At 38.3% G+C, this 13,523-nt stretch overlaps 1 protein-coding gene across 2 annotated transcripts in view; it reads left to right on the forward strand.

The window, feature by feature from the left end:
- Window positions 1–13,523, forward strand: part of PPM1D (protein phosphatase, Mg2+/Mn2+ dependent 1D) — a 61,837-nt gene that overhangs the window by 24,302 nt on the left and 24,012 nt on the right. For both annotated transcript variants that reach the window (XM_058560480.1, XM_058560479.1), the window contains exon 3: window positions 262–386. In XM_058560480.1, coding sequence (XP_058416463.1) covers window positions 262–386 — 125 coding nt within the window. The remainder of the gene's footprint in view (window positions 1–261; window positions 387–13,523) is intronic.

Consider the following 13,523-nt stretch of genomic DNA (forward strand, 5'->3'; position numbering starts at 1 on the left):
GCTACATTTTTCTTCCCATTACTTCCATTCCATTCTGTCTAGCCTACTTCAGTAATCTCCAAATTTTCCTTATCTTAGGCTACGCTATTTTGTCTTTCCTCTTTGAACAGGAACTTTAGTTTATGCATCTTTGTATTTGAAACAAACAAGTCATTATTTTGTGATGATATAATCTGATTTTGTTAGTTATTTAACATATCGAGCTACGTTAGTTGTTATATTTTAATCATTTAGAGTATTTATGTGAACTCTCTTTTTTAGTGTAATGAACAAGTCTGGGGTGAATCGTGTAGTTTGGAAACGACCTCGGCTCACTCACAATGGACCTGTTAGAAGGAGCACAGTTATTGACCAGATTCCTTTTCTGGCAGTAGCAAGAGCGCTTGGTAAGTAGGACTTACATTTGGTGAAATCATACTGGATTTTCTACCATCTGTGGTGGTAAAATAAAAGAGACTGAGAACTAAACCCTCATTTGAACACATAGTGGGGGTAGAAATATGATGATGTTATATTAAATGCTTTAAAACTAATTGGGGGAAGGTTAAAGTATGGATTTCAGTGCCAGTTGCTCTTTGATCATGAATCATGTTCATTATTTTGGTAATTCCTGTTTATACTTAGGGAAGTATATGTATGCCTTGATGTTACCCTTAAAACTATTTCTAAATGTCCTTCTGTACTTCAGCCCTTCATATTTCTCTTAAGAGCCTTCAAAAGTCTTTATTTCTTTAGCTAGTGAAGTAAATTCTCCATGACAAAATAAAAATACTTATTTTCTGGTCTACCTGGTTTTGGAAGGAAGGCTAGAAGATTAAAGCTATAGGAATTTCTTACCTTGAATGTGCTAATTAAATTTTCTTTAGAAGAAAACACCAATTTTTTCCTTCTCTTCTTCTTTCCTCTAACAGACACTTGAGTACTAACTTGGTGCCAAGTACAGCGTTAGGCTTTAGAGAGAGAGTACAGATATACTCTGTCTGCTCTCATGGAGCAAGACTATGTAGTTGGGGAGACAGGCAATAAAGAAGTAAGCTTGTGAATGAAATAATAACGGATTAGGAAATATCGTGAAAGAAATAAATGGGGTCCTGTGATAAATAATAATTTAGAAGGGAAAAACTATTTTAGATAGTATGATAGCAATGCTCCTTTTAGGAAGTGTTATTTTAGCTGAAATTTGGTGGCTGAGAAGGATCTATTCTTGTGAAGAACCTGTTGAAGAATATTTCAGGCATGGATCCTGAATTGGGAAAGAGCTTGGCATGTTCTAGGAATTATCAAAAGGCTGGAGTTAATGAGGAAGACGTGGGCCACGTCATGGCAGATATCTGCATTCTAATCTAAGTATACTGAGAAACATTGAAGGGTATCAAGCTAAAGAGTAACATCATCTGATTTGCATTTTCAAAAGATCATTCTACCTACCATATTTTTCTCTCTTGTTCATCTTTGGTGATCAAATGCACATAGTCCCAATCTTCATGGAGCTTATAATCTAGTAGGGGTAATAGATAAGCAAACAAATGAGAAAATTATTCTAAAAAGTGTCATAAAGGAATTAAACAAGATGATGTGCCAGTATTTGGTGAGAGGGACAGTGGGTAGCAGGAGAGGGCTACTTTAGAGAGGATGATCAAGGACATTCTTTAAGAAGGTGACGTTTGAGCAAGACCTGAAAGAGAAGAGTCCAAGGAAAATACTAGTCAAAGCAGAGCCATTGTGTTCACAAAGGCCGTTAGGCAATTAGTGGGCATAGGATTTGGGGGGTATGGGGGTGGGGGGTTATCCAGCATATATTCTCTTTTCCTGCTAAATAACATTCTGATTTCCTTTTGGGAAATTCTATCTCCCCTAGGTGCAGTCTTAGTTTAGACATTCGTATTCAAGATCCAAAGCATATAAAAGGTCAGGCATGTGACTCTAGCTAGATCAGTCAGATTCTCTATTCCAGGATTTTGTTTTTTTGTTTTTTTGTTCTTTTTTTTTTTGAGGAAGATCAGCCCTCAGCTAACATCCATGCTAATCCTCCTCTTTTTGCTGAGGAAGACTGGCTCTGAGCTAACATCTATTGCCAATCTTCCTCCATTTTTTCCCCAAAGCCCCAGTAGATAGTTGTATGTCATAGTTGCACATCCATCTAGTTGCTGTATGTGGGACGCAGCCTCAGCATGGCCGGAGAAGCGGTGTGTCGGTGCGTGCCCAGATCCGAACCCGGGCCGCCAGCAGCGGAGCGCGCGCGCTTAACCACTAAGCCACGGGGCCGGCCCCGTATTCCAGGATTTTGAATTGTGAATTAAAAACAAAAAAAAAACTGGTCGGACTGAATTTATGCTAGTGATACTGACCTCCTTTGGCAGTGCCCATTGATACGGTTGGGTTTTCCTGCCTGTTTGTTTGGAACTGCCATGTTTACATGCCTTGTTCTTCAGCTTCTTGTCTGTTGTGTGAGCTACTTGATTTTTTTCTGGGTTACGTTTTTGGCCTAAGTAAATCTGAGCTGGAAATTATGGTTTGCAAACAAAGAATCCTCATGCAGGAAGGAAAGGGCTTGGTGTCTTTAAGGAACAGGAATGAAGCTGGTGTGAGAAAGAGGAGCTAGAGATATAAAATGAAGATGGAGATGAGGACGCTTACCCCATTAAGAAGGGACATGCAGGCTAAGGTAAGGAGTTTGGTGAAGACGTGGGTGGTAGGCAAGAACTAAATCCTACACGACTTTGTAGACCATGATAAGGAATTTTATTTTAAATGCTTTTGGGAAGGGATTGAAGAGTAGGAGAGAAAGTATACCATAGTGGTTAAGAGATAGACTTTGGAGCCAAAATTCCTAGGTTCCAGTCCCACTGCTGTTACTTACTATGCAAACTTGGGCAAATTACTTAATATATTGTCACATGGTTTTGTCTGCTGTAAAGTGGGGCTGATAATGGTACTTACCTCATGCTGTTGTGAGTATTAGATGACTTAATATATGTAAAGTGCTTAAAATAGCGCCTAGCCCATAGGAAGTGCTCTATAAATGTTAGCTGTTACTATTATTGTTGTTTATTGAAGTAGGGCAGTGACGTGATCCAGTTTGTTTTTCACGGATCATTTTGGCTACTATAATGACTAAAATTGTAGGGTAATAAATCTAGAGGCAAGGATAACATTTAGGGGCCTGTAGCAGTATTCTAGGCACTTTGCATATTTTATAGACTTTTGCAGAACTAGAAGGCTGTCTAAGTTACCTAGGTCATTCATTTATACATTCATAGTATAAGCATATGATACAATTGACCCTCCAGTTGTTAGTAAGGAAAAAGATAGGGGAAGATGATAGCGGCTATTTACATTTCAGGTAGATGGTAAATTTCAGGTTGACTACTGCTGTTTTTAACATTAATGAGCTTTGAAGAAGGGCGTGGGGGGCAAGGAATTAATAGTACTAGAGAATAAAGGGTTTTTTATGCCCACTAGACTGAGGGCAAGGTCTTACTCCAGGTTCAAAAGTAAGGTGAGTGGTGGGTCCGGTGGCATAGTGGTTAAGTTCGCACGCTCCACTTCGGTGGCCTGGGGTTCACAGATTCGGATCCTGGGCGCAGACCTACACACCGCTCATCAAGCCACGCTGTGGCAGCGTCCCACATACAAAATAGAGAAAGACTGACACAGATATTAGCTCAGGGACAATCTTCCTCAAGCAAAAAGAGGAAAGATTGGCAACAGATGTTAGCTCAGGGCCAATCTTCCTCACCAAAAAAACAAAATTAAGGTGAACTTTCAGTTTGGAAAAGTAGATAGCAAGTTATTTTGTATATATGAATCGTGTGTGCAAAGCATCTCAAGTAAGCCTTGAAATCCTGAAGTAATTGTGTAAAGGAAGAGAAGGAACAAGTGAAGGACTGGCAGAAGGAGCAGGAAAACCAGCTGGTTTTTCTGTTTCAGGCATTCCTGCTGAGTTCAGAGATACCCTCTAGAGTAATTCAGACAAAAAATAATCCAACCGCTGCTTGAATATCTTCAGTAATCTTTACTTAATGTTTTAAAGTACAAACTCTTGCGTTATTGAACAACTCTGTTATTTTATTGTGAGTTAAAAATCTGCCTTCTTGAATCTTTCAGACGTTGGCTCTAGTTTTGTGTGCTGAGATTAAAACAGGGCAGTGTACTTATTTTGCCTTTTGCATAATGACAGTTATTTACCTATTCAAAATTGGCTAGCTTGTTTCTCTTGTCTTTCCTCTAGACTAATTTCAGACCCGTCGTTATTCTTGTCATATTCCTCTAGATGTTTCCTTCAACAAATGTGGTTCCAGAATTGAGGACATTGTGCAAAATGTGATCTGACCAGTTTAAAGTACAATGGAAATGTTCAGTTCCTGCTACCTGAGTGTTGTACTTCTAATAATGGAGTCCTGGAATCCCAACTGTCATTAGCTTTTAGTAATCATATCACGTTTGTTGGCTTATTAAACTCAGATCTCTAGATATTTTTCTTATGAACTACTATCAGGTCATTTCTCTATTACATACCCTCTGTGTTGGTTTTATTGGGGTGTTGTGAGGGTGGGGAAATAGAGACTGGATAATAGCATTAGATGAGTTTCTTGCAGAATGTATTAATCTACACAAAAGATATTGATTAATAGATTGGTGTGTATTTGAAGAGAGAAAGATCTTGATTGATGTGATGCTGTGTTTTTTCCTCGGCTTGTTTCAACATTTGTTACTATAAGGAGAAGGAAATAGAGTGTATAGTCCTCGATTTTGTATATTGCACAAATGTTCAAAAGTACTTAGGCAGCAGGATATTAGTATTATTTTAAAGTGTCTTCCTACAGACTGCTTTTAATTGCAAGAGAGAAAAAATAGTGATTAGAGAGTAATCAGGCAATACCTGACTGAATGATCAAAATTACCATCATTAATGGGTAGTAGTTGGACAATGTGTGCTTCCAGATGTGTGATATGTTGAGAGGGACACAATATCCCCTATGTAGTACTCTGGCCAAGAATGCATAACCTCAATCCAGATTAAAGGAGGCTAAAGAAAGGTTACAAGTAAATGCTATTCCTGATCCTAGGCTGGATCCTATAAAGGTTGTTATTAGGCCATCTGATAATTTGGAATATGGATGGTAGATGGTAGGTTATGTAAGAATTATATCAATAGGGGCCAGCCCGGTGGCGCAAGCCGTTAAGTGCGCGTGCTCCACTGTGGCGGCCCCGGGGTTTGCTGGTTCCGATCCCGGGTGTGCACGGACTCACCGCTTGTCAAGCAATGCTGTGACGGCGTCCCATATAAAGTAGGGGAAGATGGGCGTGGATGTTAGCCCAGGACCAGTCTTCCTCAGCAAAAAGAGGCGGATTGGCAGATGTTAGCTCAGGGCCGATCCTCCTCACAAAAAAAAAAAAAAAAAAAGAATTATATCAATGTAAATTTATGAAGCTCATAACTCTGTGTGGTTATATAAGAAAGAGAATATCCATATTTGTAGAAATACAGGTTGAAGTATTTAGGGTAAAGGGCCGTGATTTAAAATATTTTATACATACACACAGAGTGTTTCTGTGTATATATAGATAGATAGAAAACAATAAAGCAAGTGGGGCAAAATGTCATCAATAGGTGAATCTGAGTAAAGAGTAAAAAAGTATATGGGTGTTCTTTGTCCTATTTTTATTTTTATAGCTTTGTACATTTGAAATGATCTCCAAATAAAATGTTTTTAAAAATAGGCTGACAGTAATAATGTGAAATTTAATAAGAAGAAATATAAAGTTCTAAGCTTAAGTTCAGAACATTATTTGGGAGACATCTGCTTTCTTCGCAGCATTTCATATGAAAAAGAACTAGGGATATATTTTTTTAGTTGATTACTCATGAGCATAAGATAATCTAACAGTGTTAAGTGTAACTTAGCCATAAGAAATAATGCAGTCTTAGAATGCGATAATAGAATATCCAGAATAAGGGAACAGTTATGCCACTATGTTCTATACTTAAAAATATATCCAGAGGGCCAGCCCCTTGGTGTAGTGGTTAAGTGCGCGCGCTCTGCTGCTGGCGGCCCAGGTTCCGATCCCGGGCATGCACCGACGCACCACTTGTCAGCCATGCTGTGGCAGCATCCCACATAAAGTGGAGGAAGATCGGCACAGATGTTAGCTCAGGGCCAGTCTTCCTCAGCAAAAAGAGGAGGATTGGCATGGATGTTAGCTCAGGGCCGATCTTCCTCACAAAAAAATATATATATCCAGAGAAGGGTGATCAAGTGGGAGATGGTTATAAGATCATATTATAATAGGAAGAAAATTAACAAATTGAGTGTTTTTTTGTGTGCCAGGTACTATAGAAGTGCTTTACATGTTATTTCATTGTTACACTTCATAAAATGACAGGAAGGTGGGAATTGTTTCCAGTTCATCAGTTAAGAAACTGCCTTTAGTAAATTGACCAAGTCCACATAGTTGGCATTTTGAGTATAGCTTTGTTCAACTTAAGAGTACAAGCTCTTTCCACTATATCATGCTGCTACTCTCCTAGACTTAAACAGGATAATTTGGCAAGATGTAGCCTGGAATAGAAATACTGAGGACAGTTATAGCTGGTTTAATGTTTGTAAAGTTCTGTCATCTAGAAGAGGAATTAGCCTGATTTAAAAAAAAATACCTGTGGAGAGCTATAAAAAAGAGAAGCAGATTTTAGCTCAGTGAAACAAAAATCATTATAGCTGATAAAAAAATAAAAAGCATTATTTTGTGAACTGTAGTGAGCCTTTCCTTCACTAGGAGTGTTCAGGTGGCTAAATGGCTACCCATTGTGGTTAGCATGGATTTCTACATTGCCTAGGAAGCTAGAGAATATAAGACTTTGTGAGTCTCGTATAGTTCTGAGAGTCGTGGTAATGTTGTTAAAATTGTTAATCGTTGGGTAAGCCTTCTATCATAATCAAAAGATCTCTTTTCAGCTAGCAGTTTTCACTGGGCATTGTTTTCGAGATTTATCCATGTTTCTAAATGTAGTTCTAATTCAATCATGAACTGTTGTATATTTAGTTTCAATAGTGGTTCTGGCTCATGGTCTCTCATATGGTTGCAATCAAGATGTCAGCTATGGCTGTGATCATCTGAAAGCTGGAATGGGGTTGGAGCACCTACTTCTAGGACGGCTTACTCACGTGGCTGTTGGCAGTGCCTTGTGCTGTGGGCCTCTCTGTAGGGCTGCTTGATGTGTTTTCATGACATGGCAGCTGGCTTCCCCAGAGCAAGTGATCCAAGACAGAGCAAGGTAATAGCCACAAATATTTATTAAATGCCTGCTATGTGCCAGGTACTGTTCTAGGTTCTGGGGTTTCCGCAGTGAACAAAAATTCCTGGACTCATGGAACTTACTTTCTGGTAGGGGGAAACAAATGATAAACTAAAATAACTAGAATGTATATCATGTTATTTAGTGAAAAGTGCTACTAAGAAAAATAAAGCAGGGAATGTTGTGGGAGTGGTAATATAATTTTAAATGAGATAGTCAGAGGAGGTCTGAAAAGATGACATTTGAGTAAAGAGATGAGACATTGAGACCTATGGATGTCTGGGGCAAGAGAATTTAGGCAGAAGGAACAACAAATGCAAATATCCTTATTACTTAGGTTTTTTTTTTTAACTAAGCAGCTGGAAAGGTAGAGTTGCCATTAACTGATACAGTAAAGACTGAAACATCCGTTTAAGGGGAAGTCACGAGTTCAGTTTGAGGTAAGTTACCTTTGAGGTGCTTATCAGACTTGAAAATAGTGAAGTCCAGTTTTCTGGTTACAAGAATTGACTGTAGGTGAGGTCTAGGCTGGAGATACCAATTTGGGAGTCAGTGGCATAGAGATAGTGTTCAAAGGCTTGTGACTGAATGAGGTCATCAAGGGATTGAGCGTAGATAGAAAAGGGGAAAAGTACTCACTGTTAAGAGGTGGGGGTATGAATGGAGAAACAAGGCAAAACGAGACTGAGAAAGAGCTGCAAGTAAAATAGGAGGAAATTCAGGAGAGAGTGTCCTGAAAGCTAAGTGAAGAAAGTATTTCAAGAAGATAAGTATTTCGTTATATGTCAATTATAACTCAGTTAAAAAAAAAAGTATTTCGAGTACTGTTGATAGTTCAGGTAAGGGGAAGACTGAGAAATGACCATTGGGTTTAGCAATTTGGAGGTCATTGGTGACCTTGACAAAGTAGCTTCTGGTGGGATACCATAATCATTATTGGAGTTGGTTCAAGAAAGAGTAAGAGGAGGAAAATTTGATAGAGGAAGTTTAGACACTCTTCCTAGGAGTTTTATAATAAGGGGAAGGAGAGAAATGGGGCTTTAGCTGGAGCGGAAAGTATAGGGTCAAAAGAGGGTTTGCTGTTGTTTTAAAAAAGGAAGAAATAGGGGCCGGCCCCATGGCTTAGCGGTTAGGTGTGCGCGCTCCGCTGCTGGTGGCCCGGGTTCGGATTCCAGGCGCGCACCGATGCACCGCTTCTCCGGCCATGCTGAGGCTGCGTCCCACATACAGCAACTAGAAGGATGTGCAGCTATGACGTACAACTATCTACTGGGGCTTTGGGGGAAAAATAAATAAATAAATAAAATTTTAAAAAAAAAGGGGGAAGAAATAATAGCAGTTGATGGGAAATATCCACTAGAACAGTGAAAACTGCATATAGGAGATAAAAGATAATTGCTGTAGTAATGTCAAACAACAGTTACTTTATTTTAACATAATTTTGTAAACAAATATGTGGAAATGAGTGAATCTTGTGATATAAGAAGACTTATGTAGAGAGATGTAATTGTTTTAGTAATGAAAAATTTGCCTCTGTTGTTTCTCTTGATTTTCTATCACATATTTTCTCCTCAAAAATAATAGCTTTTTTGATTTGTCGCATTACTTTGCCAGCGCTTATTCTGGCACTTGGAAAAAAATTTTTTTTAAAGAACTGTGGTCCTAATTTTCTTTTTCAAGTTTAACTTGTTAGATGGTGGTACTTATTGGCCTATAGTAAATTAAATGCTAGTATTTAACACCATTCCTGTGGTTTATGGCCATTTTTCTTCCAGTTCTTTGGGAAAGAGAGGTTTCCTTATCAAAATTGGTATGATTTAGGTACTGATGATGATTGTAATTACTTGAGTACAAATGTAACAAAGGTGCCTTCTAGTGGCTGCTGATGGAATTGCATGTGAGTCTTGCAAATCATTTATTCATTGAACAGATATTTATTAAGTACAGTATGTACCATGCATGTGGTCTTTGCCCTCATGGAAGCTTATGGTTTAGAGAAGAGGAGAGGCGTTCATCAAATGATCATAAAAGGAGCTGAAACATTTTAACTCTTGAGTACTTGTATATGTGCTAATGAGAACTTAAAATAGGGGTATTTTTCCTCACTGGAACAGCCAGAGAAGTGATATTTGAGCTGAGGTCTGAAGAATTACTAGAAGTTGAGAGAGGAAGAAAGTATGTTCTAGGCAAAAGAACTGCATTGCAGATAGCTCTGTGATAGGAGGAAGCATGGTGAATAAAAGGCACTCTGACAAAGGCCAGTGTAGCTGAAACAGAGATATGGGAATAAAAGGCATAGATAAGGTGAGAAAATATTGCATTTTTGTAGGCTGTGGTTAAGAGTTGTGTTTTTGTCTTAAGAACAAGAGTAAACTGTTGCGGAGTTGGAGTGGGAAACATATAACTAGATTTGTGTGTGTGTGTGTGTGTTTAATTATGGTAAAATACATATAAAATTAACCATCTTAACCATTTTAAGTGTAAAGTTCAGTGGTATTAAGTACATTTACATTGTTTTGCAGCCATCACCACCATCCGTCTTAAATTTGTGTTTTAAAGAGATGATTTTGGTTCAGTTTTGAGAATGGATTAGGTGAGGCAAAAGTTGCTAGAAAGCTCTCCATGGGAAGCCACCCACAGAGTGGGGGGGTGGTGCTGAAATTCACTCAGGTAAGGACTACTGGGTGTTCTGCGCACTGCTGGCTGCCGTGTGCCACAGGAGCAAGCAAGGCCTCTTTTCTCCTCTGGTGTCCCTCCAGTGCCCCTATTGAAGACAAAAGGGAAATGGCCATTGAGCAGGAAACCAACCACATCTGCCACAATGTCCAAGGCCCCTCCCTTCAGTATGTACAGGAATGACATTCTGTGATCCTATTTTGGTGTACCAACATTAAGCCAATAATAAAAACTCTTAGTTCAAGGTCTAGTTCCCATCCTTACTCATTTGATCTCAGGTAAAGCCATGTAGATTCCCTGAACTGGTAAATTAAGGGAACTGGCTATGTCATATGTTCCTAAATCTGGCTATGAATACAAATCGTCTGGCAAGTTTGTTAAAAATTCAAAATCTATGGACTTTTACTGGCAAATTTAAAGTAACTTGAGCATCAAAACAATAATAACAGGAATAAATTATAACACATTGAGGAAAAAAAGAATCTATAAATCCATACTGGTACTAAAAAGATAAAGAGGTAGAGAAAGGAATGGAAAGCTCTTCTTTAGAAAAGACAACTAATAAATGTAGTTAGAATGTTGTAATTCTGTCATCAGTTTACAGCCATTATAGTACCAATTGATTTGTGCAAGCGTCAACAGTGGATGCTAAAATATGGCATATTTTGGTGGAGAACAGGATATTTCACACAATCTCAAACTCACCCTACAGATTACTTAATAATTACAAAAAGAGAAAGGACCCTTTCCAGGTCTGGTAGATAGCACTTTAACCAAATCATCAAGCTTGGCATTGCCAATAATGAGACAGACACTTTCTGCCTCCTAATGTAGTAAACTGAGAAGAATACAACTTCAGCAATGTGGTATTCTGGCCAAAAGAAGTTTAACCTGAACACAAACCTTTATTTCTAACATGAGAGCATGAGGAAACAATCAGACAAATACAAATTAAGAGTCACTCTGCAAAATAACTAGCTTGGGCTCTTCATAATTGTCAATGTCATAAATGACAAAAAACGAACCAAAAAACCTAGAGAACTGTTCTGGGTTAAAAACAATGAAAAAATATGACAATTTGGGGCTGGCCTGGTGGCGTGGTGGTTAAGTGTGTGCGCTCCGCTGCGGTGGCCTGGGATTTGGATCCCGGGCACATACTGATGCACCGCTTGTCAAGCCATGCTGTGGCAGCGTCCCATATAAAGTAGAAGAAGGTGGGCATGGGTGTTAGCCCAGGGCCAATCTTCCTCATCAAAAATGAGGAGGATTGGCATCGGATGTTAGCTCAGGGCTGATTTTCCTCACACAAAAAAAACCAATGATAATTAAATGCAGTGAATGATCCTTGAGTGGTCCTGGATATTAAAAAAGCATTATTGGGACAACTGGGGAAATTTGAACATGGAATTTATATTACACAATACTGGATAAATACGAAATTTCCTGAGTGTGGTTATATAGAAGAACATCTTTATGCTTAAGAGATAAATGCTGAATTATTAATATTTACAGGTGAAGTGTCTTGATGTCTATAACCTAATCTCAGATGGCTCAGCAAATAAGTAAAACCATCTCATGAGGCAGGCCCAGTGGTGTAGTAGTTACTTTTGCACGCTCTGCTTCAGCAGCCTGGGGTTCGCAGGTTTGGATCCTGGGCACAGACCTACACACCGCTCATTGTGGTGGCGTCCCATATACAAAATGAAGGAAGATTGGTACAGATGTTAGCTCAGGGACAGTCTTCCTCAAGCAAAAAGAGGAGGATTGGCGACACATGTTAGCTCAGGGCCAATCTTCCTCATACACACGCACAAATAATAATTAAATAAATAAAACCATCTCTATCCAGTAATGGCAACACTGTTTATATAGAAAATCTCAAAGAAGCTCCAAAACAGCTACTAAAATTAGTAAGTGAATTCAGTAAGGTCACAAGATCCAAATTTAGCATATACTGCCAATCATATTTTTATGTACTAAAAATGAATAATTCAAAATGGAAATTTAATTTAAGTAAGTATCATTTACAACTGCACCAAAAACATGAATACTTAGGTATAATTGTAATACAATATGTTTGAGATTTGTATGCTCAAAAGTGTAAAACACTGATGAAAGAAATCAAAGAAGACCTAAATAGAGAGAGACCATGTTCTTGGATTGGGAGAATCCCAATAACAATAACAATATTGTTATTGTTAACATGGCATTTCTTTCCAAACTGATCTATAGATTCAGTGCAATCTCAATCAAAACCCAGAGTTTTAGAAATTCAGGTTAGGAGAAATAAGCCCTTCTTCTGGAAGGAAATGTATTGAGGTTTAGTGAGAATGAAAGAAATAGAAATTGGGAAGATATTAGGGACTAGTGATTTAGGATTTGTCACTAAAAGAGTAATTCTTACAATTACCAGCTTACCTTGAGAGAATGATTTCGCCAAAGGAGTGTACATATGTGCTTGACGTAGACATAAGAGCAATAGTTGTTTCCCCCCAGTGGAAAACTGGGAAGGAAGGGAGATTTTTTACTGTATATCTTTTTTGTATCTTTTGGTTTTTGTACCACGTCAATGTATTACCTATTCAAATAAACAAATAACTTATTTAAAAATATTTTCAAATTTATATAGATATTCTTTTTTTTTTTTTTCCCCTCCCCAAAGCCCCAGTACGTGGTTGTATATGCTAGTTGTAAGTCGTAGTTCTTCTATGTGAGCCACCACTACAGCATGGCAACTGACAGACAGGTGGTGTGGTTCCGCAACGAGGAAGCAAACCCAGGCCACCGATGCGGTGAATGCCAAACTTGAACCACTTGGCCATCAGGGCTGGCCCCAAATTTATATAGATATTAATGTTAGTTTATATGTGAGAAATTGTGACCCTTCTTCAAGGCCATGTAATCTGTGTTAGATTGAAAATTGTAGTTTCTTTTTTTACCTAGATTTTGAGTTTAGATATACTAGGGATTCTGCTTTCTATAAATTTATGTTCTTACTTGGAGTGTCAATATTAATCCCCAAAATGGGAAAAAAATGCTTTTGAAAGCTTTTAAAATCACTCAACGAATTGTGTAATTGCTACCTTAATATTTATCTTAACTATTTCCTTGTTCATTTTTTTTTTTGATGAATGTGATATATTTTTTTTATTGATGTTTAATAGTTTTTAACATTGTGAAATTTTGGGTTGTACATTTTTGTTTGTCCATCACCATATATATGTCTCCCTTCACCCCTTGTGCCCACCCCCCACCCCCATTGCCCCTGGTAACCACAATACAGTTTTCTCTGTCCATGTGTTGGTTTATATTCCACATATGAGTGAGATCATACAGTGTTTGTCTTTCTCTTTCTGGCTTACTTCACTTAACATAATACCCTCCAGGCCCATCCATGTTGTTGCAAATGGGACGATTTTGTTGTTTTTTATGGCTGAGTAGTATTCCATTGTATATATATATACCACATTTTCTTGATCCAGTCGTCAGTCAAGGGACACTTAGGTTGCTTCCACTTCTTGGCTATAGTGAATAATGCTGCAATGAACAT

The sequence above is a fragment of the Diceros bicornis genome, chromosome 18, assembly GCF_020826845.1.
Source record: "Diceros bicornis minor isolate mBicDic1 chromosome 18, mDicBic1.mat.cur, whole genome shotgun sequence".
In the NCBI taxonomy this organism is placed as follows: domain Eukaryota; kingdom Metazoa; phylum Chordata; class Mammalia; order Perissodactyla; family Rhinocerotidae; genus Diceros; species Diceros bicornis.